This window comes from Prinia subflava, chromosome 3 (assembly GCF_021018805.1).
Source record: "Prinia subflava isolate CZ2003 ecotype Zambia chromosome 3, Cam_Psub_1.2, whole genome shotgun sequence".
NCBI lineage: Eukaryota > Metazoa > Chordata > Aves > Passeriformes > Cisticolidae > Prinia > Prinia subflava.
This window is the reverse complement of record NC_086249.1, coordinates 19136355-19161138: the sequence shown is the minus strand read 5'-3', so window position 1 is coordinate 19161138 and position 24784 is coordinate 19136355. Positions and strand designations below refer to the sequence as shown.

The window sequence follows — 24784 nt, the reverse complement described above, 5'->3', positions numbered from 1 at the left end:
AGATTCCCTGCAGTGCCCCAGCATCTGCCACCCTGGCCTCCCCGGCGTTCCTCAGCTGAACTAGCTGGTCCTTTGGCCACTGCTGTTGTCTGCTGCTGCTCCTCTCATCACAATGAGCGCATTCTTTCCCCTTGGTGTCTAGGCCTCTGCTCATCGGTACCTCCCTATCTGTCATCACATAGTGATTTAACAGGTTTTCATCTCCCTGAGTAGGAAAACAGATACTCAGTGCTCTCCCAGCAGCTGTAGCACCACTGAATGGCTCTCTTGAACTCGATGCCTTCATGGGAAAGCTGTGCTTTGTTGGAATATGTGGGTGCCCTCTGAGAGCACGGGTAATGCTGGGCAATAACCAGGAGAGCACAGGCGAGTGCATCCCAGACTGGCAGGGACTCACAGGCAGTGCAGGTAGGTGTGTGACCTCACCCTGGAGAGGCAGTGGGAGCACCAGGCAGAGCAGATGGCCACATCTGACAGCTCATGGCTCCTAAGCACAGCTACTGCAGGAAGAGTTAATATTCCTTGTGAGGTTTTCCAAGCAGGACTGCACTGGTGGGTGAGGAAGGGATGCAAAGGGTAAGTCAGTATCCAGACCCCGAGCTGTGGCTGGGGGTTATCATGGCTTCCTGCAGGTGTGTATCCATGATTTTAGCTGGCCACAGCAAGGGTGAGTTCTGTTACTGTGAGGAGAGGAAACAGACCAGAGAAGCAGCCAACTTCTCTCCATGTGTTTGAAAGACAGAGAAAAGGCAGTAGTTAAACACCATCAGAGTTCATCCATTTCGTTTCTCGCAGCTTGTTTTATCCCCGGTAAGGTTTCTTCCTGCAAAACCAGGGCTGAATTGGCAGCTGCTGGTGGCACTACATGCCCACTGGGCTAAAGGAGAGCTGGAGCTGGCTCATGCCATTGCAGAACAACCATCTTCTTTGCAGTTGAAGAAGGTTTTACAGAAAAAAAAATAAAAATAAAAAAAGAAAGAAAGGAAAGAAACCTGCTTCCACCTCCAAGTCTTCCACAAAGATAAAGTAGTCTAAAAAGCAAATATTCAGAGAGGTGACTGCTTTCAAACACTGCAGGTGGGAAGGGCTTCTCCAACCCAGCAGTTGTGCCTCATTTTCCTGCTGCCTCCAGGCTCCTAAGCTTGGTGCAGGAGGAGTTAATAGGTTTAAATGTAGCGGTTTTTTCCCTATAGCTTTGTCAGAGCGAAAGTGAAGCAGCTCTGGTAGCCAGTGTGGGGCTTCTCCTGCACCCCCACCCCTATAGTGAAGTCACACAGTGAAAATAGGGTCCTTTTAAAAGTGGATGCTCTTCCCAAGAGGAAAACAGGGTGAGAGGGATCCACTGACAGTCAGTATCCATCCCACACGCAGAATCCCTGCTGTGTATGGTCTAGGATGGAGAGGAGGTGGACTCTGAGATCTCCACACACAGCTTTCAGCAGGCTGGTGAGGGCCCTGGCTCATGGTCACTCTGTGGCTCTCCAGCAGGGTCAGCATTGCCCTGCTGCTCAGAAAAACCCACTGCAGTGGTCAAGGAGGGAACATTGAACATTGCTGACTATGGGGCACCAGGTGGCCAAAAGTCCATGTGGATGTATCAAAGCTGCTAGGAATAGGGACCCATCACTTGGCTGCAAGGGCTGAGCCTGGGAGACAGGAGATGTAGCATTTGTCTGTGTGTCCGCCCCACAGCACCAGGGCCAGCAATCACCCAGCTTTGGCCAGTGAGGAAGTGCCTGGGGGCAACAAGAGTGCCCTGTCCTCAGGCACTGAAACTGTCCTGCACCCTCATACCACCGCTCCCAACACCTGCTGCTCATCTGCTGCCTTGTGGGCAGACTTTTGTACTGTGCTATCAATAAATCAGTTCCCTGGTTACCTCCTCCAGAATTTCCAAGAGTTCATGTCATTCCAGCAGTGGCATCATTTGAGAGAGATGTGATGGTACTTTGACCTGCCACAACACAGAAATTCCTCTCCCAAACACATTTCTCCAGCCACTGGCAAAGCTGAGATGGCACTGGCAGCATCACCTCCTGCCTCAGCATCAGCTCAATCCCAGGGCACCAGCCACCTACAGCTGCCCTGGCAGAGCCCATCTCTGAGCATGCCCATCTCAAGGCACCAGGTGGGTGTCAGGGGCAGAGGGACAAGTTCTTCATCCTGCCCAGACCTCCTCACACCTCATCTACCCACCATGGGCATCAAAACCTCTGAGTCCCTCCACTTCTTCCTGGTTCTCCACACTTTCTTTCTACTGTCCTCTGATACCCATTCTCTCTGTCTTTCTCTACCCTTTCACTTCTTCAGCTTTTAATTGACTCCCTGAGGGTCTGAAGGAGCAAACATCTCATCTTTTTCCTTCATGACTGAAGATGAAACAACAGAACAAAAGTCTGTAGCAAGTGGGCTGGACCCCAGTGGACAGGCACAAAAACACAGCCATGGCCCAAGGAGTTAGACACACAGCTGGACCCACTGTTCAGCTGGAGGCTGATGGTACTAGAGAACTCCAGCAAAAAAAGCTTCCCCCTGTTGGAGCTGTTGGGGTTCGCACGCTCCTTGCTGATGTCAGACTGCTCGTGTGTCTCTTCTGACCCAGCAGGGAAAAGCAAGCCATGCCTGCAGTTTAACGAGTTATGACACATCAGTGCAGCCAGTACACCTGGCCTGGGTCTGTGTGGCTTTGGCTCCCTGGTTTCCTGTCACATGTGTGTGCCTGGCAGGAGCACGCACACGGCCGGCTGCTGGGGAACGCGGCTGTTTAGCTGGGACAACTCGCTGCTACTCCTCTGCTCCAGGCAACACAACACCACTGACCCTTCTCTGCCTCTGCAGAGCAAGGGAGACCCCAAGGACAGGAGGGGGATGTTACTGCTGCTGTCATCTTCATCACTGACCTCTTCACTGTGCTCAGGAGAAGAGCAGCTGGGAGATGAAAATGCAGAGCCTCTTCCCCCGTGGTCGAGATGCAGAGAAGAGCATCTGCCTCTCCCCTGCACTGCTGCTTAAGAGAGATGGAGGTCAGGATATCCCAGGATCCTGCAGGGAGAGGCAGGCAGTGGAGGAGCTGGAGACTCCTTTGTGGTGGAGGGGAGCATGAGGTGATGCTTTGGTATTACTGCATTTTACTTCTTTTTTTTTTTTTTTCTTTCTCTCTTTTTTTTCTTTCTCTTTTTTTTCTTTTTTCTCTCTCTCTTTTTTTTTCTTTCTCTTTTTTTTCTTTTTTCTTTTTCCTTTCTTTTTTCTTTTTTTTTCTCTCTCCTTTTCAGATAAACTAAAGCCTCGGCAACTTTGAAGGGCTTCAGAATAGAGGATACCTTTGTGCCACTCACCTGCAGTCCTTTGCCTCCTGTCCCTTGACACATCCTGCTCAGAAAAGCCAGCCCTGTCCAAATATTAACAGAGCACTTGGTTGGTATGGGAGGGTTGCCCTTGGTGGAGGAGCTGAGCAACCATTCAGGGATGGACTCACAGGAAAACACATCTTCCTCCAGGGAGGGCAGCTGGGACAGCCTCAGCTCCCTGCTGCACTGCTGTGTCACAGGCAACAGGTGGTACACACTGTTAGAAATGCCTCTTCTCTGGTTTCAGAGGAAATTACTTTGCATCTAGGTGTGTTTGTACGGCTGCACATATGATGTGGAAATAGAGGTACATGCCTGCATGTTGTAAGTAGATATACAACAGGTATGGCGATGTGTACCTGTAGATGTACAGAAGTACACTTGGTCAATGCCTGCAAGGCATTAACCAACATCTTTATGTATTTATGCATTTTACATGTGAAGCTGAGCATATCTATGTAGGCAAAAATTGGTACTTCAAAATGGTAAACCCTCAAGCAGGGAAAGTTATGGGTTAAACTGATGGCAAATCAAGCAATCAGGAAAATAAGGCTCCCCAGGAGAAAGCTGCAATAAAATTTTCATTAACTGACATTTCACTGCTGGGAGTTTACAAGATGAAGAAGATCTGCGTCTCTGTAGCTGTGAAAAAAAAGACTCAATGCAACACTTTTCCAACCTAACAGGGAATTTGAAGGTTAACACTTAGAAATTTTGTATAAAACCAACAGGGGAGGGGAAAAAAAGCAGAAGGAAGAGGTATGGAAAGGAGGTATATGGCACACAATAAAAGTGAGAATTTATGAAGCATACAAGGTGATAAGGAGTGTTCAAAATAATCTGGAAAAACTGGATTGCTGCAAGTGCTAACGGCACTTGGAAGCAGTTTTTTCAAAATACATTGAAAACTAAGACATAGCAGTGAGAGCCTAGGCTCATACTGAGTGAATATATGTAAAACTGTTGACAGTGAAGACTTTTGATGGAGGCTTCTTGATACAGAAAAGTTAGCTGTTTGCATACAGAAAGAAACGGATTTGTGTATTCACATTACAGGAGGACAGTAAAAAATTTCAACTTTCTGCAAACTAAGGAAAGTTTTAACAGCATCTATTAGGCATAAGTATTTTCAGATCAGTAGCCAAGCAAATTTGCATCTCAGAATCATAAAAAAATTAACTGAGGAGGCACCTGGCCCAATGGAGTTAGGTATTTAAAAATCCTGGTGTATTAGAGAAATCCCAAGGACTTGGAAAAAACACGTGCCAGTGTCTAGAGAGAGAAAGCGAAATGACACCTGACTGTTAGATGGTTCTGTGGTAATAATCGTAGGTAAGAGAGTGTGAGGTTATCACAAGTTAGCTAACAGATGCTCCAACAATTAATATAATTTTCATAGTTTAGTATTAAAAGAAAAAAAATGTTCTGAGAAACAAAGCTGACTTCATTCTTTGAGGAAATGGTGCATTTGGTTGATGAAAGCACTGGTGCAAACAAATCAAGAAACTTGTAAGTTCTGATGAAAAAAGAATAGCATCTGTATACATCACAGTTTGCATTACATGGATTAATTAGCAGCTAACAGGCAAAACTTCACTGTCCAAAAAGAAGCACCAATCACTGCTGAAAATGTGTGTCTCTCTGCAAGAACTGTGCTGTTTAATTCAATTGCACCAGGAGACAGAACCGTAAAAAACATCATTGATAAAATTTGCAAATGTCAAGGTCAGCAGCTAAAGGAGAGGGAGTCCTTCAGATGAGCATGAGCCACCTGGTCAGGTGAACATCCTCAGCCAGGACAGGATGCTCAGTGGTGCTAGTGGGGTCTCTCCAGGTCCTGGACCACCATGCTCCCTCAGTGCTGTTGATGCTTGAACCCCTCTGAACTGTCTGACCCGTGGGAACACCTAGGTGTGACCAGGGGCAGAGTGTGACTGCTGCTGGAAGCAGTTTCTGCTGATCTCCTTTCCTCTTCACTTCTGGAGCTGCTGTTGTGGCTCAGGACTCAGGGAAGCTTCGTGGCTGGCCCTGCTGGAGTCAGACACCCCGGACAAGCTCGGGTGGGTGTGTGACCGCTGGCTCCTGCGCAGACAGCGAGGAAGGACAGGCTGCCAAGAGCAGGAGCCTCACTGGCAGCCCCTGGAGACGTCACCATCACCTGTGACTGACAATGCGGCCTTGAAAGCCCAGCAAAGCCCGAAGCTGCAGCACCCACCCACTGGGCAGCCGCCCACGCAGCTCTTTATCATCCTGAGAGCCTGGAGAGGGTCCAGGGCAAATGACAGGAGCAATGAGGAAGGTCAGACAATGCCTGACAGGGGACACTGTGAGCCATTACTCTGGTCTCGCTAACCAGAACCTCTCAGTCACACCACAGAAAATAGAGAGTACTGGGGGCACCATCACCTGCAGAGAAAGGCACAGTGAGAAACAACCACTGCAAGTTATTTTTTGGCACGTTCAGAGCAGAGTAAGACATCACACCCTCAAAAGTGAGGATGACTGTCTTAGCTATCACTCAGTAAAAGGGGTAGACTGTCTTTAAAGGTATTCAAATAAAAGTCAGGTTAGTTTTTTCAACCTGTCCTTTCATAATAATTAAAAAAACCCAAACAAACAACTAATTACATCAGTGAAAAGAGACACTGGGTAAAATTCCAAGGCCTGTGTTCCACTGGAAATGAGAGCTGGCAGTTTGTCTGCCTTTTTGGCCCATAAACTGACTTGGAAGGAAGGAAAAATAATGGAGATATGGAAGAAATGCATTTGGAGTGGCCGTATTCCTCATAAGGAGAAATATACCATAGCATTTGATTTTGACTGCGTGCTCTCTGATATTCCCCACTGTGCAATATGCAATTACTGTGTCCCTGGAGGTCTCAAGCTGGATTTAAACCACAAAAACAAGTGAAGCAGATACTCTGAAGCAGAAAAAAGTAATACTCACTGATAAACAAGGTGACCTTGTGCTTAAGAGCAATATTCATTCCATTTTAAATATAAAACACTTATTACAGAAAATGTCACCGAGACTAAGAGTGCATCAAATATAAACTTGATTGCATTAAGAAGACTGGGATAAATAATATTAGTCATTCTGCTTCTCTGGGAGACAGCCACGCTGCCTTCCAAGGTCAAATGTGCCGTGGCCAAGTGCCACATGGCATCACTGCCTGGCCACGTGGATCGAGGAGCAGGAATCTGGTCATCATCTGATTAGCTGCTGGGCACCCCAGCCCATTGTAAGGCACACCGTGTCAGTGCAAATAAATATTAAGTTTAGGTGTTTGAAACTAACTCTTTAGGGGATTTGTTGGATGTAAGAGACAGAATTTTATACATGTTTTGTCAACCTGCAAAGCAAGATTAAGTTCTTTGCACTTGAGCCAACAAAGATTACTTGGAGGCTGTGGCTGCATTGTTTTGTGGATGTGGACAAGCCAGAACGTCTAAGGTGGTATTAAAAGAGCAGATATTTTTCAAAGAATAAAGCAAAGCTCAAGATTATCTTTTCCCCATAGGTTCCACTTATTTGATTATGCCTCTGCTGATTCAATTTAAGTTAGCAAAATAGATTCAGCAGCTTAACTACATTGGTTTAAAAGCACTTTATGAACAGAGCTGAAGCTCAGCTGTCTCCAAGAAAGCATTCACTGACCAGAGGTAAATCATTCAAATAAACTGTGTTTGCTTCAGCCTCGCATTGTATCACAGCCACACGTTCTGCAGTGCTTCCAAAGCAGCTGTGGGCTTTGCTTTTCCAGCACAGGTACAGCAGCGCAGGCACCGTGTTCAGTCAAAGCCCTTTGCTGGGACATGGCAGACACAAGGACAGGAGAGGCCACTCCCCACCCTCCAGGTCAGTGTGCCAGCCCCCACCAGCCATGCACCTGCCACCTCTTGACACTGGAATTCAGAGTAAGTGCACCACAGGAGAGACAGGGCTTAGCAAGGATTGCTCTCTAAGCCGTAGAGATGTCACTCTAGAAACATGTGAGAACGCTGGATGGAGCTCTGAGCAACCTGGTCTACTGAAAGGTATCCCTGCCCAGTGGGTTGGAACTAGATGGTCTTTAAGGTCCCTGACAATCCAAACCATTCTCTGATTCTATGGCATCTCTGAAAATGTCAGCAGCCTTGAGAGCTGTACTCACTCTCACATGTAATTGCCAAGTTCATAGGAGATCAGACTGCGAAGAGCCCTTTATTGGGTCTGAAGGGTCACAAGCATATAACTCCCTGAAGAGTACAGAATGCTGACCAAGGACACGTCCTCACTAGTTCTGCATCTTTGCTTCTCCTAGTGACGCCAACCTTCTTCACTGAACACCTTCTCTGACATGTCCTTCACCTGGACTTCAGTAACATGAGCAGTGATAAGCTACGATGGACAACAAAGTGCCTGTAACATTCTATATTCTCTGCCTCTCAGAAAACCTACAAACAGAAACCACACACAGAAAAAAAAAAAAAAAAAAAAAAAGAGAGAGAGAGAGAGAAATAAGAAAAGGGAAAAGGATTGGTCTTTTCTCAAGGCCTCTAGCTCTATTATAACCACCCCTAAATTGTATCCCAGACAAAACAGGGATTCATGTTTCCCTCCAGAGCATGATGTGTAACATTAAGTTAATCCAGCTCCCACCCACTGCAAAAACATGCTCCTCCTCCCAGGTCAGTTGAAAATTTCACTTCTCCCAGGACACCCAGGTGGGTTCCCAAGCATTTCCTTCAAGGAGTGATGAGCAGATCCTGAAATATGGCAGATATTCTCTCCAGGTGAAAAATTAACTGAGAAGTTCAAAAAGCTCCTCTGGAGTGGAGAGGGTTGATTTGAGGCTCCAGGACCAGCAGCAGCTGGCAGCAGCCCCTGGTGAGGAGAGGCAGCAGAGGAGCGAGGACCATCCCCACCCACGTCCCCACGAGGTTGCAGCATTGGGAGCTCCTTCTCCTGAATCAGGAAAGGAGAAAGGAGAGGGTCAGCACCAGCAGTGAAGCTGTTTGTGACACAAAGACACCCCTCTGTCACTGCTGCTGTCCCCTTCACCAGGAGCTGCATCAAAGCACCTGGACCACCACATCCTTTATGTCCTGCAGCATGAGCCAAACACTCCACAAGTCCTGGCTGGCTCCAGTCCCACAGGCAGCATTCATCCAAGCATGTATCCAGTCCTTCAGGAGGTGGACCAGAGCACACATACTGTCAGGTTGGCAGAGGACAGTACGGATGTCCTGCTGGGCACTTACGCACCGTGGAGTGGTGTGCCAGGCTGCTCCAGACCCTCTTAGTCTCTAGCTGTACTAATCTCTCATCTTTTTATTCATCTGAAGCCCAAACACATCCCAGAAGCTCCTCCACCACCTGCCCCTGGCCAAACTGGGGCATCACATTCAGCCCTTTCCCCTTCTCAGGTACCACACCAGGAGCAGACCTCGGGTTACACAGTGCTCAGAGCAGTTTCAGCTGCTTTACTCTGGAGATCCTTTAAGACTCTTGGACAAATGCCATTGCTCCCAGCAAGTTGTTACTGTTTGCTTTGTCAATGTGTTGAACAGCCCTTTCCGCAGCTACTTCAGTTTCAGACACGTCGCTGGCAAACCCCACCCTGCTGAAGCATGGGCTCTGCCACCCTGATCTCATCACTCAGAGCTCCACACAGGCTCCAGAGGTGTCTGTGATGGCCTTTGCTCTGCACTCCCTGCACAGCCTGATCACTGTTTTGCCCTTCAGAACACCTGGCAAGTGTTTGATGCATTTCAAGGGAGATCTGTTAGTTTTGATTCCTTTTGCTAGTTGCTCCTTGTTTGGCCTGACTTACTGCCTTCCTGGACAATTCTCTAATTGTCCAGTTGTAGACAACTCCAGATGCTTTTTGGGACCTCCCTTACCCCACTGGACAATTGTTTCTGTAGCTCACAAGAAAGGTGTTCACGCCTTTTTCAGCCCCAGAGCATGCCCAGTTACTAAGGATGGCAAAGCATGGCGGGAGAGAATTCAGGTGATGCAAATGTGAAAGGTGACGCTTTTGGACACACAGCAGAAAACAGCTGGCAGGTGCTGCTACAGGCCATCAGTGCTGGGCACTGGAATGTCACAGAGAGAGGGGGAGAGGAAGAAGAGGGAACAGCAACCCTGCTCCAGCAGGTACAGTGATGTGGTGACAAGAGGAGGCACAAGGGGTTAAGGACAAATGAAGGGCAGTGGCAGAGCGTTGGATGGGGTGGTAACACTGACTTCCCACCATATCCAGGTGCAGCTTGCAGAGAAGGAGGGCACAATTTTCTTGTCTTTTTGAGTTCATTCACTACTGTTCTTTCCATTCAGCTCCCTCTCCTTCCCTTGTTTCCCACTCTACTTTTAATAATTTTCTTTTCCCTCTTTTTAAAACAGTTTGGAAGTCCTGTGTTTGCTTAGTATTGGTTTCTTTAAAAACTGCTGGGTTTCCCTTCTTTTATATTACTGCACATACCTAAATCATCCTCACAGACCTGTCCTCCCATGAAATACCATCAACATCTTATTAAGTTGAAATGATGAATGATCAATTGCCTCAGCTGATAAATATGCACATCCTCATACCACGAGCAAATACTTTGAGATTCTTTACTGGCAGGGGATATGAAAGACAAAAGGCCCAAGACCCCTTGAAGTGGGCCATTTTTCAAGGTACAGAGAAAGAGTCTTTCTCTAAAAAAACAACCTATGTGTCTCACTTGAAAACTCTTTCCTACACCAAAATCCATCCAGGAGTACAAACTTTTTGGTACGTGAGATGTATCTGAAGCAGCTGAAATCTTGATGTAAAGTTAAAAGAAGAAATTACAGAATGGGACAGTGACTATAATGAAGAAATCTCACTCTTCTCAGTATCACTAGAAGTCGTCACATGGCTTCACTGAGATTCATGTTTTCTTGGCCAACCTTTTCTGCTTAAAAGAAAGGATGAAACGAAAAAAATTAATATATGAATCCGAATATGCTGAGTCCTACAGAAGACAAACCTCAGATTACTTCATTCTAAAAACCACCAAAGACAACACCAAAGAGTATCTTGTTACCTAATGCTTCACTTGAATTTACCAAGCTACACCTTGAACAAAATTTAGGTTCTTTGCCTCCTGGACCATTCCAGAGCCTTCAGACCATTTCCAGACTATTGCATCACTGCTAGCCTGAGACCTTGTGAGGGAAGACATAAAACCACTCAAGCAGAAGAATGAATTGAACACATTGTAACAAATAAAAGGGAGACTGGAAAGTGGGATTGATGCCTTTCTGCTGGTCCTTTTGAGAAGGGTGGGGTGGGAGGTGTTCTCTTGGCTATGAAATCTGGCCTTGCCCATAAAAGGGTTGGGATTTATAGATTAACATTTCTTCTTAAGGGCTTAATTCCATTTGGATTCCCTTTTCAAGGCTATGGGTTTTGACTTGTGTTCCACAGGAGGAGAAATCATGCTCAGCAGAGCCGAGAAGCAGAAGCAACACGAAACCACTGGGGTGGGAGTGCCTGGGGGTGGATTTGGAGAATCACATGAGGCAGTGTCAAAAATCAAGCTAAACATAAGCAAGGCTGTCCTGCCACCAGCTCTGGTAAAGCTGCAGGCAGGCAGCAGGGAGCACCTGTGTCTGCCGAGGCAGGTGCTGCCTTGGGCTCGCAGGGGACCAGCCCCAGTCTTCTTTGTTGGCTGGGAGCAGCAGCTGCCGGATGAAAAACTGGTCTGAGGTGGCCGCTTCTGCCTCCGATTTCCAAGAACAGGCCGGAAAGATCAGGAAAGGGGTGGAGACAGAGAGCCAGGGAGTCAGGTGGCTGTGATAATGGTTATATTGTTTGGGCTGGAATGAGGAAATTGAAGATTTCACCTGGGGAGAGCAGGGGAGGGTGGGGGGACGTCAAAGAGGCTCCATCTTGATCGTCCATTTATTAATTGCCCCTCAGGACAAAGCAGATGCAGAACCAGTCCTATAGGTTTTGCTGGCTGCTGTTCTAGCCTGGACTGTCCACCCAGCTTCCAGATGTGTGTGTGTTTAGCTGTGCCGGTGGGTGGGAATTTTCATCTGGCCATTTCCACACTCGGTCCCATAGCAGCAGGACTGGAAGGAGATCAGTGTCTGTGGAGGTGTGGATATGGCTGAGTGATCCTCCGGGAGGGACTCTGCAGCAGAGGCAGAGCTTGGTGACTCTGATTCTCTCATGCAGGGCAATAGGTCACAAGTAATGAAGAGCGCAGCTGGCTCGGACACAAAGCAGTGTGGCTAAAGGGTCTGGGTCACTGGGCTTCTTCAGCACTCTGTCTGATACACCACTGCCAGGAAGCCACATCCCTTATTCTGAAATATGAATAACAGATGGGAATCAGCTCCATTTTTCAGAAGCTAATTCAGGTTTGCCAAATGAGTCTTCTGGGGTCCACTCACCTAGACTTCATTCTCCTAGGAAGAGAGACTGGGTTCCCTCTACTAAGCCTCCAGCAGGACTTTCTCAGTCCTACAATGTTTTATTTTCATGATTCAACCCAGCAATCTCCCATCTTTCATGCGGATAACACACACAGCTTCAATTTTCCCCCAGGGCTCCCTTTTGCCTCACCTGAGTGGCTCTCTGCAGCCACTCTCCTTCTTCAAGGTACAAATGAAGACATGCATTGAAAATCAGCCTCCTGGGGACACAAAGGAGTGGAAGTGTGTACATGGACATGCTCTTGCTGCTGTGGTATCACTGGTTATTTGGGACAGACACCACTGCTGCCTGGCGAGTTACATCAGGAGCAAGGGAGAAGGCATTCAACAGCCCAATAGATTGGTTTGCAAATCCCTGATGGCTTTTTAATAATGACCCTCTTTGGAGATCGCCACCTCTGCCTCAAGGGAGTCCCTGCACCCTGGGGAAACACCTCTCTGCCAAAGACAGCAGCCATTCAACGTGTAGCCTCACATCTGCCCATCTTTGTCACCTACTGTGTTGGGGCTTCTTTGGCCAAACAAACTTACAGCAACACCCATGATGCTACTCCTTGACTGTTCAGGTGGCTAGTTTTAATGCAGAAAAATCTAAGCAGATGTAGGTTATCCAGAAGTAACCCCAAAATAATCGCTGGCTTTTGCTTTGTAGCAGAAGGAAAGTGCAATTGCATTTACAGACATACAAAAGAGTTAAATGGATCAAAGGTCTTACAAGTAGTTCAAAAACATGTTACACTTGGAATCCATACCAGACAGGGAGAGATTTTTCTTTTTATTTTTTTCCCATGACAGTAGGGACAGTAGCAGTATGTAGAAAAGAAGTTTGTTCTATTTAAAATTGTTGTGTGTACTACAGATCATTATCAAATTCCTACCTGGGCAGATAATCAACATAGCTGGTAAGGAAACATTTCAAATTTGATGCCATAAAGAGTGATTCATGTTTACTCAAAGGTTGTTCAGTAGCAATAAAAAGCAATTGTGCATTCAGAGCTTGTGAAAATGTAATATACAGAAGCACTGCCCAGAACAACAGGGCGCTTCCCATTTCACAAGAGAAGGAAGCAGTGACAAGGATCTTCTCAGCATAAAGCTCCTTGGATTTAAAATGTTGTTAGAGGTGGAGTAAATATGATGAACCAAAACTTCCAAAGAGGATTTGTAGAGCCTGATGGAAGATCTTTCACTCTATTGCAAGACCTGGGATTTCAGAAGACAAATTATCCCATAATTGCTGAGCCTGAATGGCAGTGAGGGTAATAACCATCAGTGTCAAAACCAGTTCCATCAGGTGTGACTCACCTTGATAGGTCAATACCTCTGGATGGAAATATCCAGAGAGCTGTGGATGGGCAATATGCTCAGAAGACTCTTGTGTGAGGAAAGCTTGAGAGAGGAGTGAACCTAATCACCTAAATGATCAACAGGAGCTGCTTTTGCAAACTGCACCAATAACTCCTTACCACTGCTGTCTTCTGTTACTGCGCAGTGTGCCTGAGGAAAATGGTACCACTTATGACTGACAGTCTGGGCCACTTCAATGGTCACTTCAGTGATCTACTTCATGTACACACCAGAAAAAAAGGCACAAAAACTGGGAAGATATAAGCAATAATTAAAAAAAAAAAACCAACGCTGAAGAGTTAGCAAATTTGCGTCTTCTTCTGATGGAGATTGAGACTGGCAGCTGAGCTGGCAACAGGAGACCTGTTGTTCACATCGTCTCTAAAGTATTTGAAGAATCAAGAGGTAATTGTGTTTGTAGCAATTTAAAGATAAATTTTTGGTTCCTTTGTGCACTGGCAGTCGATCTGCAGCACACCTGTGTGACCATGGGGACAGAGCCACGGCCAAAGGTGATCTTCGCTTGACTGAAGCAACTGGAAGTCACCTCAGGGCTGACACATGCTCCAAGGTGTGCACAGCAGCAGATAGCGCACGGCAGCCCAAGCAGCACACTGGGGGAGAAAGAGGGAAAGGGGAAAGGCTCAGCACAGCTGTCACGGCCACTGGAAAAGGTTAAAGGGCCAGTAAATGGCTTTTTCATTCTTAAGAAACCCCAAACAAGACATGGATAAAGTCTTCTGAAAAATAAATCTAGATGTGTATAGAGAGATACACAGATACATGTGTATTATCATTATCTGCTATTCTTGTCCAGACTTGGTCAAGGGCCAAAAGTTCTCCCAAACAACATGGTGATGGAAATTGTCAGCTATGGCAAAATGCTAAGAAAATTGCTTCAGACTGTCATTTAGATACAGCAAATCAGTCCAGATGTTTGAGGTTTTAATTATGACTCAAGACAAGAGAAAACAAAAAATGTAAGTTACCTGTGTCTCACACCAACGAAGAGGACCATGTTTGTGAAGTCATTTGCAAAGAATCAGTTGAAGACAATTTAAAGTCCTTTTACATACTGTGGAAATCAGAGAATGCCCACTGGTTACCAAATTTGCCTGTAGTTTCTTAGTGGGTGCTGTTAACTCAAATGAGTATAAAAAGGGCATTATCAGAGACAAAATAACTTTTGTCACTGCAGTAAGATAGAGTCACAATTCCAGTAAGAGAGAGGTGGTACTGGAGGATTAGTCATTTAGTGTAACAGTAATTTCAGGAAATTGTGATAATGTAAGTCATACAGGTTTCTCCCTGTGAAGAGACTGGATTAGAGCTCCATAGGTTCCACTGGTAATGGTAAGCACCAGTGCTGCACCAATTCCCAGGCTCCAGGTCTGTCTGAGTGCATGAAACTTGCAAGTGGCACAAGTCAAAAGAGCTCACATTCCTCCACTAAATGACATTTCCCACTGGCACTGCCCAAGGGTTACAGGGGTACGGAGCTGCATGGACTGTTGGCCCAACCCAGGACACTTCTAATCATGGAATGGCTTGGGTTGGAAGGAACCTTAAAGGTCATCCAGCTCCAACCCCCCTGCCATGGGCAGGGACACCTTCCACTAGATGAGGTTGCTCAAAGCCCCGTCCAACCTGGCCTTGAACACTTCCAGGGATCTACAGTTTCTCTGGGAAACCTGTTCCAGTGCCTCACCAATGGCACAGTGAAAACAATATTCTCCCTAATATCTAATCTAAACCTACCCTCTTTCAGTCTGAAGCCATTTCACCTCATCCTATCACTACAAGTCCTGATGAACAGTCCCTTCCCATGTCTCCTGTAGCCCTGTTAGACACTAGAAGGCTGCAGTAAGGTTTCCCTGTGGGTCTTGCTTCTCCAAACTGAACACCACCAACTCTCTCATCGCAGCCTGCCTTCACAGGAGAGGTGCTCCAGCCCTCTGATCATCTTTGTGGCCTTCTCTGGACTCTGTCCAAAAGGACCATGTCCTTCCTGAGCTGGGGGCCCCAGAAGTGGATGCAGTACTGCTCTGAGGCAGCTGCGTTTTAATATACATTAGATAAAATATTAGTCCATCCACCTCATGCCACCCGCTTTTTGCAACTCTCATCTTTGATGAAAGCTCAAAAACAATTCCCTGGAGATACCATTAAGTTTAGAACTGCAGGGGAAACAAGGCTTTTGCTTTGCATTGCTCTTTGCCAGGGGACGGAGCTAGCGGAACGCTCCAAGTTGTGGCTGCACGTTTGTAACAAGCACCTGTCACAAGGCTGTTCTGGCACGCTGACACTGAACTGCTGGCCCCAGAAGTGTACTGCTTGCCATTTTCAAGCCTGAGATTTTGCAACATGAAGAGGTGAAAGTGGCTGAGTATTTTGAGTCACTAACCAAACCACAGCTAACTCCACAAGGATCAAAATTCAGTAACCAAAGATGCCGAACAAGGACTTAGGAGGTAACTAGAAGAAATAAGTGAAAACTTCAGAGAGGGCTAGTTTGAAAGAAAGTCATTTGGAAAAAAGATGGGTAAAGAAGGTTCACAGTTATCATGACGGGAGAGTGTTTGAGACTTTCACATTTTGCTAAGGGTGTTAATTTCCGTGGCCCAAGGAAACACTGGAAGGCTTTGGGCAATGCCAGGAGGCCTTGATTTCCCAGGCACAGATCAGCGAAACAAGTTCCCTCTCATGGCTGGGCCAGGCACAAAAGATTTCTTTACTTAAGGCACTTTAGCAAAGGCGATGCGGTGACTGCGGTGTGTCACTGACTCGCCCCCAGCCCTGTGTGCCCCATCTCTCGCAGACCTCACCCGAGGCTGGCTTTGCCCTCGCAAAGCTCAGCTCGGCGATGGCAGCCAGGCCTCGCCGCCGGTCGGTGGCAGGGCAAGGTCCCGAGGGGGCGGGCCGTGGGGTTCCGGCCGGCGCTGCCCGGGGGCCCGGCGCTGCCAGCTCGCTTTCCGCACCGCCTGGGCTCGCCGGGACGCCGCGTCCCCGCCGGAGGGGCTGGGAGGAGGAGGAGGAGGTCCGGGCTGTTCGGCGGCCGCACCTGGCCCGGGACGGGCTCCCCTCGGGGGCCGGGGGGCCCCGCCGCCACCGCCAAGGTCACCGCCCCGACGTGCTCCCGGTCCCCCGCTGCCCCGCCGCCGACACTTGAGTTTAAAGAGGCTTTTCTTCGCCGGGAGCGGCGCCTGAGGGAAGGGGACGGGGGCAGGCAGGAGGGGGCAGGCGGGAGGGACAGGCGGGAGGGGCGGGGAGAGGCTGGCAGGGCAGGAGCCGGGCGGGGTGCTGGCTCCAACTGGAAAGGAACCGGTCCCAGCCCAGCCGGGGAGGCTGCGGGAGAGCCGGCAGCGCCGGGCAGAGCACACCGGCCCCGGCCCGGCCCCAGCAGCCGCCGCCCGCCATGGGCACCGCGCTCCCCGTCAGTGCCGCGGCCCCGGCGGGGCGGGCGGGGGCGGCCGCGGGAGGGACGGGGGCTCCTCGGGGGGAGGATCGAGCCCGTGTCACACTGGGAGCGGAGGACTCGGAGGGGGACCTGCCCCTGGGTGGGGGTCGGGGAGGAGAGGGTGGAAGCAGCGGGGCTTGGGGAAGTCGGTGATGCAGAGGCAGTGTGTGCAGCGGGCACGGCTTCCCGCAGCCACGGTCTTGCTGCGTGAGCCACTAATTCTGAGTTTGTGCTGTAGAGTGAGTCCGTGAAGGCAGGGAAGATGCCAGAGGGGGAGAAAATGAGACAATGTAAGCAAGAAGAGGAGCAGCAGCAGAAGGAAGAGGAGCGGGAGGGTCTCATCGAGTTCTACAGTTCCTACCAGGAGCTGTTCCAGTTCTTCTGCAGCAACACAACCATCCACGGGGCTATCCGCCTGGTGTGCTCCAAAAAGAATAAGATGAAGACAGCCTTTTGGTCCGTTCTCTTCTTTCTCACCTTCGGCTTAATGTACTGGCAATTCGGGATCCTCTACAGGGAGTACTTCAGCTACCCTGTCAACCTCAACCTCAACCTGAACTCCGACAGGCTGATCTTCCCGGCCGTGACGCTGTGCACCCTCAATCCGTACAGGTAAGAAAAGATTGCAGAGATGTTGACTGCCTTGGCTTTGATGGGTGCAGGATAAAGGCACATATTTCTGGTTCTCCTCGTGGTCCTCGGCTGCCCACTGTTGTAGCGGTGTCGGTGGAAAGGACACTTCTCAGAGGCCTTTGCTTGCTGCAGGGCACTTACAGTAAGGCATGTGAGCTCAGGCAGCCCTGCTTGGTGGTGTATTTGGCAGGCTGAAATGTAAATTGCCACAGGGCTAGAGCAGATTTACTTCTCTCCTGCAAGATCGCCTCCAGCAAGGGGTTAGATTTACAGCAGGTGGCAGGAATACCCGGAATCACCCCAGCAAACTTTGCTGCCTGTCTTATTCCGAGCTGTTTGTGTGCATCCAGCCCTAAAACTGCTGGTCTCCATTCCCCCCTGTACAGATACAGCGCCATCCGAAAGCAGCTGGATAAGCTGGACCAAATCACCCACCAGACTCTGCTAGACCTCTATGACTACAACATGTCTCTGCCACAACGAGACTGGTCCACATCGTCCACACAAAGGCGTAGCTCAAGGAGCCTGCTCCATCATGTCCGACGCCATCCTTTGCAGAGGCAGAAGCGAGATAACGTAGTCAACTTGCCAGAGAACAGTCCCTCAGTGGACAAGAATGACTGGAAAATTGGCTTTGTTCTGGTGAGATCCCTAGATACCCCGTGCCCTACCCACACCAGTCTCTGCCCGGATACTTTTATCTTGTTAAGAGTCTTCCCTTTCCCTTGCCTTGGCCGTGCCTTTCCTTACGTAGCAGTCTGGTTAATCTCCACTGGCTTTTGCTAATGACAGATAAAGGTAGAGGTGAATCCTTTGCTCCATACAATCCTGCTCCCCAAATTCTGTCCCTGTTTATGCAGGCCCCAGGGGACATGTCCATGTCAGTGCACAACTCTTCCCAACAGCAGGAAAACCTTGTCCTTCCTGAGGGTACATCAGCCTTGCAGTTGCTTTTGAGAGCAGTTTATCAGCATCAGCTGCTGTATTGCCCAATAAGAGTAAAGGAGAAAGTATTTGATGGTCCTGGGCCACCTGAAGTGGGATCATGATCACAGTTGCTCCTAGGTAGCAGCTTCCTCGCCCTAGGGTATCTGTGTTTGCATTTAAAAAGGCACTGAAGGACTGAAGCTAATCGCTCAGCAGTTAACTGGAGTTGCCACAGGATCACAGACGTTTTTCTGGACACACCCTAAAGGAAGGGCTCCCCACGCAAGAATTTAAAGCTCCTGGTTTTATACCAGGCAGAATTTATGTGCAGATTACCCTGTACACCTTGCTGTCTCCTGGGTTTTACTCAGCCTCGCTTATTCACCTGGCGTTGTCCTTCCACCGAGGACCTGCCCTGGGTTTTTTCCGTATCCTGTTGGTCACACACAGGAGTTCTGTGGAACTCTTCACTTCCTCTGTCATCTGCCTGTGCTGAGGGAGCACAGCTTATCCACAGGTAGAGCCCTGTGTCCTGGACAAGAAGACCTCTCTGACACGGCTTTTCTCCTTGTTAACAGTGCAGTGAAGACAACGACTGTTTCCATCAGGCGTACTCCTCGGGAGTGGATGCCGTGCGGGAGTGGTACAGCTTTCACTACATCAATATCCTGGCGCAGGTGCCCGATGCAAAAGACCTGGACGAGTCTGACTTTGAGAATTTCATCTATGCATGTCGCTTCAATGAGGCAACGTGTGACAAGGCGTAAGTAGTAGGGGAAACACCCCTGAAAACACAAATTTTGTGCCTGGGTTCGAGGGGAATCAAGGAACCCACATTAGAGAACCTCTTTTCCGAGGCTGGATCGTTCCTTGTTGAGTTCCCATTTGAAAGATCAAATGATCTTACTTGAGTCTTTCCTGTGGGTTTTGCATAGCAGGGGCACAGATTCTGTGGCCTGGAACTGTGAATCTCGAAGGATGATTTTGCCTTTTTCTGAGTTTCACAAAAATTAAATAATGATACAAACACCAGAGTAGGCACAGATGTACAGCGTAGAAGTATTTTTATTCTACCCTCCATAGTGGCAAAGTGATACATATCAGCCCACAAAAAGGAAGAAGAGAAGAGAGAGTTGATACAAAAAATCAGTAAAAACATATCCCACTTTTCTCCTGCCGTTATTGGTCAAAAAGCCCAGGAGGTAGTGGAATGAAAACTATCTGCAAGGGAGGAAAAGGGGTAGGAAAAGCTAAGAGTTTCATCAGTGTTAGGAAGATAGCACAGTAATTGCTAGCACTGCTCAAATCCATTTGGGTTCTGAAAAACAGCATGAAAAACCTCGTGTAAAAGCCTCTCCACCTCCAGGACATTTTTTACAGCAGATTTTAATTGCTGTTCCCTGTTCCTGTGAGTTTACATAACAAATACTGCCCATCTGCTGTAAGCCCCTCTCCCTGCTGATGGAAAACAGAGTTGTTCTCTCAGAAAGCCCTTCCCCTTGGTTTCACAGCCCTTCCCACTCGGTCTGAATGTTTCTTTCCCCCTCTCAGGAACTACACCCACTTCCACCATCCCTTGTATGGGAACTGCTATACGTTTAATGACAACAGCAGCAACCTGTGGACGTCCTCGCTGCCTGGGATCAATAATGGTGGGTGAGAGGCACTCTTTGGTGAGTAAGAACAGCTTAGCTCTGTTTTTCCTAGGAGTTATGGGCGTCCTGCTGTGCTTAGTACCGGTGGGGGCAGATTGCAGCCCTCCTCTGTCTCTGCCCAAGCTGTTTTCACCCATCTGGAGTCAGCTGTCTCATGGACATGGCTGTCCCTCGCTGCTGCCCACTGAACTCTCTCTCCCTCATCAGTGCCTGATCCTCATGCTCTTTCCTTCCTCTGGACTTGTGCAGGCCCTTTCTGAAGTCTTCTGCTGAGCCATAGTGCTTGTGCTCCTGGTATTCTCCTTCCCCATTTTCCTCTTTCAAGAAACTGACCTGTTTGTGTTCCTAAACCCCCTGAAACCTCTCCAGACCAAATCTTCAGGCTTTTCTTCCATCTGGCTCCAAGTTTCTCCATGAAATCTCTCTCAATACCCAATGCTGGTTTTTCTAAGCCACAGTGATGAAATCCAGTTTTCTCTGGCCTCTTCTGGACCCTCTAGCTTTTTCTCTGGCCTCCCTCCAGCCACCCTCTATTGCTGCCAAGCTCTGATGCAGCCCTGGTTGATGTCTGTCTTTTCCTTTATCTCTTTCAGACTCCCTTCCAGCCATCCTGCTGCTCTCCCTTCTCTGCTGCACCACAGCCAGCCATGACCTCCCTCGCTCTCTGCTATTCCTCAGGTCTCTCTCTGGTGGTGCGCACCGAGCAGAATGATTTCATCCCTCTGCTGTCCACGGTGACAGGAGCCAGGGTCATGGTCCATGACCAGAACGAGCCAGCCTTCATGGATGATGGGGGTTTCAATGTTCGTCCTGGCATCGAGACCTCCATCAGCATGAGAAAGGTGAGCCAGCAGAAGGGGTGAGAGCTGTGGGTGGGAGGTTTAACTTGGGGGACCTACAGGATGTGTTTAAGGGAGGGGACTAATCACGTGGAGTGAAGGGAGAGGAAGGAACAGCTTGCTGGGGAAGATGAGAAGCATTTGGCTACAGTTTATCAGCAAACAATGAAATGGAGGCAAGCAGGGGGAGCTGGCATCCCGAGGAAAGCATAGAGAGCAGACACTGATGGATGAGCAGCATGTGGCATGGGAGTGGGAAGAGGAGATCCAGTTGAGTTCTGTGCAGCGAGAGTTTGCTGTTGCAGGAGATGACGGTGCGCCTTGGGGGCAGTTACAGCGACTGCACAGAGGATGGCAGTGACGTGCCAGTGCAAAACCTGTACTCATCCCGCTACACCGAGCAGGTAGCTCACCCTCACCCCTCCGGGCAGCCTTGTTCCTCCACTTTCCTGACGTGCTTCAGCCCCCTAACGGCCGTGCCTTTCCTTGGGCTCTGTTAACAAGTGTGGTGTGATACAGGCACCAGTGGGTTTGGTTCTCCTGATCAGCCTTTTCCACCTTATGTGCCTCCCAGGTCTGCATTCGCTCCTGCTTCCAGCTCAACATGGTGGAACGCTGTGGCTGTGCGTATTACTTCTATCCCTTGCCCAACGGAGCTGAGTACTGTGACTACACGAAGCACAGAGCCTGGGGTGAGTGGATAGCAGGGACTTGTTGGAAGTGGTTGTTGTTGTTGGAAGTGGTTGTTGTTGTTGGAAGTGGTTGTTGATGTTGGAAGTGGTAGTAGTAGTAGTTGGAGGCAGAGCTCATGCCCACCTGAACCTCTTTGGTCAGCCCACGTCTCATTGTCTTCAATGAGCTTCCTGGTGTGAGACATCCAAAAGACAGTCTCACCTTGGATGATTAGCCCCTTGTGGAAGGAAACCTCTTCTGGGTTCCCCTCGCTGTCACACATCACCTTTTGTCTAAAGATGCGGTGAGCTTACCTGGATTTACTTTCTCTGCTGTTCAGGCTACTGCTATTACAAACTCCTGGCTGAATTCAAAGCTGACGTGCTGGGTTGTTTCCATAAGTGTCGGAAACCTTGCAAGTAAGTTGATCATCAGTTGGGCAGGAAGACTGGAAAGTATTCCTAGAAGTGTTGGGAAGCATTCGGTGACTGGGCAAAAGCTCAAGTCAATAGCTGAGCCCCAACCTGAAATGCTATTGCTCCCATCAGGAAGCCAAAATGGCTGAGGAGTGTCAGGGTTGGCTTAGGGGTGAGCTCCCAAGGAACTGTGCATTCCACATGGTGGGAACTGGGTAGAACTTCAGCATGGGAGGGAATCTCCAGGTGTGCCTGGGGATGGTGAGACCTGGCCCTGTGGCTCCTACAGCTTCAACAGCTAACACAGCCTCCTCCTCTTGCCCTGCAGAATGACAGAATACCAGCTGTCTGCTGGATACTCCCGCTGGCCTTCTGCTGTCTCAGAGGTGAGGAGAGGGTGTCCTGGCTTCCCAGCACTGCTCCCACCTCCCGTTCAGTCCTTCCTCAACTGGTGCTAAACCTGCAGGAGGTGACTGTGATCATGTAACACAATTTATTGCACTTTCATTTCAGGACTGGGTTTTCTACATGCTTTCACAACAGAACAAATACAATATCACATCCAAGAGGTGAGAACCCCTAAAAAGAGGGGTGTCCAAACCAGAAACCATCTCAGTGGATGTATGTGTTGGAAATATCAGAGTTAAGATAAATCACTGATGGGAAGAGATCAGGCATGGCACCTGTGGACAAGGGCAGTGGATTTGAGCCAGAGTAGATATATACTGAGACCTTAGCAAGGACTGGGGACCTAAGTGAAAAACTTTGAAGAGGTCAGATGCTGATATGAAAATAGTAAATCCCAGCACTTGCCATGTGTTCTGGAGTCACAGTAAGTGCTTGTGGAAGAGTGGAAGGAAAGCTATGCAGGAGCTTTTGCCACAAACATTGGGTTTTACAGTACAGTGTCAGAAGTGCACTCTAAGTACCAAGGACTGTATTTCATGCAGACTGAGAAGCTGCAGAGATGGAAGAAAGTCTCTGGGTGGTATGTATGGGAGAAGGATGGGGGGCTGAAGGGGAGAGAGACAACTAGGCTTGGTGAAGAAATGCAGGAATTGAGGGAATTGGGGTTACTGAGCATCATCTTTCATTCACAGGAATGGAGTTGCCAAAGTGAATATCTTTTTTGAGGAGTGGAACTACAAGACCAATGGGGAGTCTCCAGCCTTCACGGTACACACTTTACTACACTGTCTTCTCTGGCCACCCATTCCCCCAGCATGTCCCTCCCACAGGAGGGACACGATGTGGCAAACTTTTGTTCCAGCAGCATGGCTGGATATTGAGTCTCTTTTCCTTGAGCAGGGTGAGGGAAACCACCCTGGCACCACAGGGAAGAGGGAACAGGCAGGGAGGCAAAGTCCCAGATGAGGGCTGTCAGCACTGCTCTTTCTCCATCTCCTGCAGGTAGTGACTCTGCTGTCCCAGCTTGGGAACCAGTGGAGTCTCTGGTTTGGATCCTCTGTCCTGTCTGTGATGGAGCTCGCAGAGCTGGTTCTGGATTTCATTGCCATCACCTTCATCCTGGCCTTCCGCTGGTTCCGCTCTCGGCAGAAGCTGTCTCCACCAGGACCCCCTGTGAACAGTCAGGACAACGCTGCTTTCCAGGATGAGGCACCGCCTCCCAGTGCTCCACATCGCTTCACTGTTGAGGCTGTAGTGACCACGCTGCCACCCTACAACAGCCTGGAGCCACGCGGGCCGAGCAGGGACGGTGAGGTGGGACACGAGTGAGGCAGCCCCCTCTTCACTGTTCACACGGGTGGCAGCTGGAGCCAAGGCTGCACGCTTTGTCTGCGGGGCCTGCGTTTCCTTCTTTCTGGGGTGCTGCACATGGACCGCAGCAGAAGACTGCTCCATGGTTGGCCTGGGCTCATGGCTTTCACTTCTGTAGGCAAATTCTTCAGTCCCATAAAATACTATTGCTGTGGGATCACCAGGGATGAGAGCGATCTACTGTATTTATGGGGGAGATGTCCTCTCGATTTCCTTACGCTCCGTGCATGTGCACACCTACATGTGCACGCATGCTTTCTTTCCCTCCAACAAGGGTGCTGCCACACTTCTGGTCTGTCATTAATTAAAGAGGTTTGGCAGGTGTGACTGGCCTCCTCTGTGGTTTGACAAGGAACAGGAATGGAGTCTCAGCTGAGGCATAAATCTCTCAACAGGCTGAGCTTTGTTAAGCTTTCCCTAAACTGGTTGCCCTTTCCTCATTCTTCATGTCCAGCTCTGATCCCAAGACTGTGTCACCTACCCTCTCCTCCCCCCAAGGAGAGGCTGCTTGAAACAAGAGCCACTGGCACGATCTCAATCTGCGTTACGCACAATGCTCTGGAGAGGTGCTCGAAGCTTGCTGCCACTCCCAGGTCTGGGACAAAACACCTCTGGCAAAGGAAAGGCTCCCTTTTAAAGCTGCCTTTGTGGCATTGGTAGATCTTGGGTGTCCCCCCTTTCTTGGGATACACCATACATGTGTACGTCCAGCTATTTGTTTGCCAACAGCTCTGGGACAAACTGATCTCTACATTTGCTTGACCCTCCCTGCTTTCTCCCTGATGGAAACAAAGAGAGTTTGGTAGGATTATGCACGCTCTCCAAAAATCCCAAACAGCACCTCTGCTGCTGTGGGATCCTGCGGGAGAGGATCATGTAGTGCCTGTTCTGCTCCTCCCAGCCCTTGTCTCGTCCACCCACAGAAACCCTGCTGAGCCTCTTCTTCCTGAGGGAAGCACAGGAAAGTACTGCAGGCTGTCATCTAAAGTGCTTCCAAGGAAAGCCTGAGCCCATTTGATTGGACCACATAGGCAGAAATGGGTCCTCTTCTCAGGAACTAACTTGGGAACCTTTTATAAAAGAACACATTTCTTGCAGTGAGATTGCCATATTCTTTTCTTACAAATACTCAGACTTCTGCTGCAATGGTGTTTGCACTGCACTTTGTGGGGTATCAAGAGAGCAAGGGTGATGTCCTTAAAAAAACAGGATTATCCATTCCACAGGGCAAACAGAGATACCAGAATTTAAGCAGTT

General features: G+C 48.9%; 1 protein-coding gene and 1 pseudogene across 1 annotated transcript; both read left to right on the top strand.

Annotated features, from left to right (window-relative positions):
- Positions 1 to 338: 338 nt before the first annotated feature.
- Positions 339 to 4004, top strand: LOC134548531 (uncharacterized; annotated as a pseudogene).
- Positions 4005 to 16429: 12425 nt separating this feature from the next.
- SCNN1A (sodium channel epithelial 1 subunit alpha) lies at positions 16430 to 23851 on the top strand. Its single transcript, XM_063394254.1, has 13 exons — positions 16430 to 16582; positions 16845 to 17218; positions 17626 to 17881; positions 18745 to 18929; positions 19718 to 19818; positions 20500 to 20663; positions 20966 to 21064; positions 21235 to 21352; positions 21673 to 21751; positions 22077 to 22134; positions 22262 to 22317; positions 22849 to 22924; positions 23159 to 23851. Exons 1-13 carry the CDS (start codon positions 16565 to 16567, stop codon positions 23483 to 23485), a joined length of 1911 nt encoding a protein of 636 aa, XP_063250324.1. The 5' UTR covers positions 16430 to 16564; the 3' UTR covers positions 23486 to 23851.
- The last annotated feature ends 933 nt before the right edge of the window (positions 23852 to 24784 follow it).

Bases quoted from the DNA above. Each gene is read 5' to 3' on its own strand.
- SCNN1A (XM_063394254.1), top strand. The intron at 18,930-19,717 runs GTAAGTAGTAGG...TCCCCCTCTCAG, and splicing joins GAGGCAACGTGTGACAAGGC to GAACTACACCCACTTCCACC. The intron at 22,318-22,848 runs GTGAGAACCCCT...TTTCATTCACAG, and splicing joins TACAATATCACATCCAAGAG to GAATGGAGTTGCCAAAGTGA.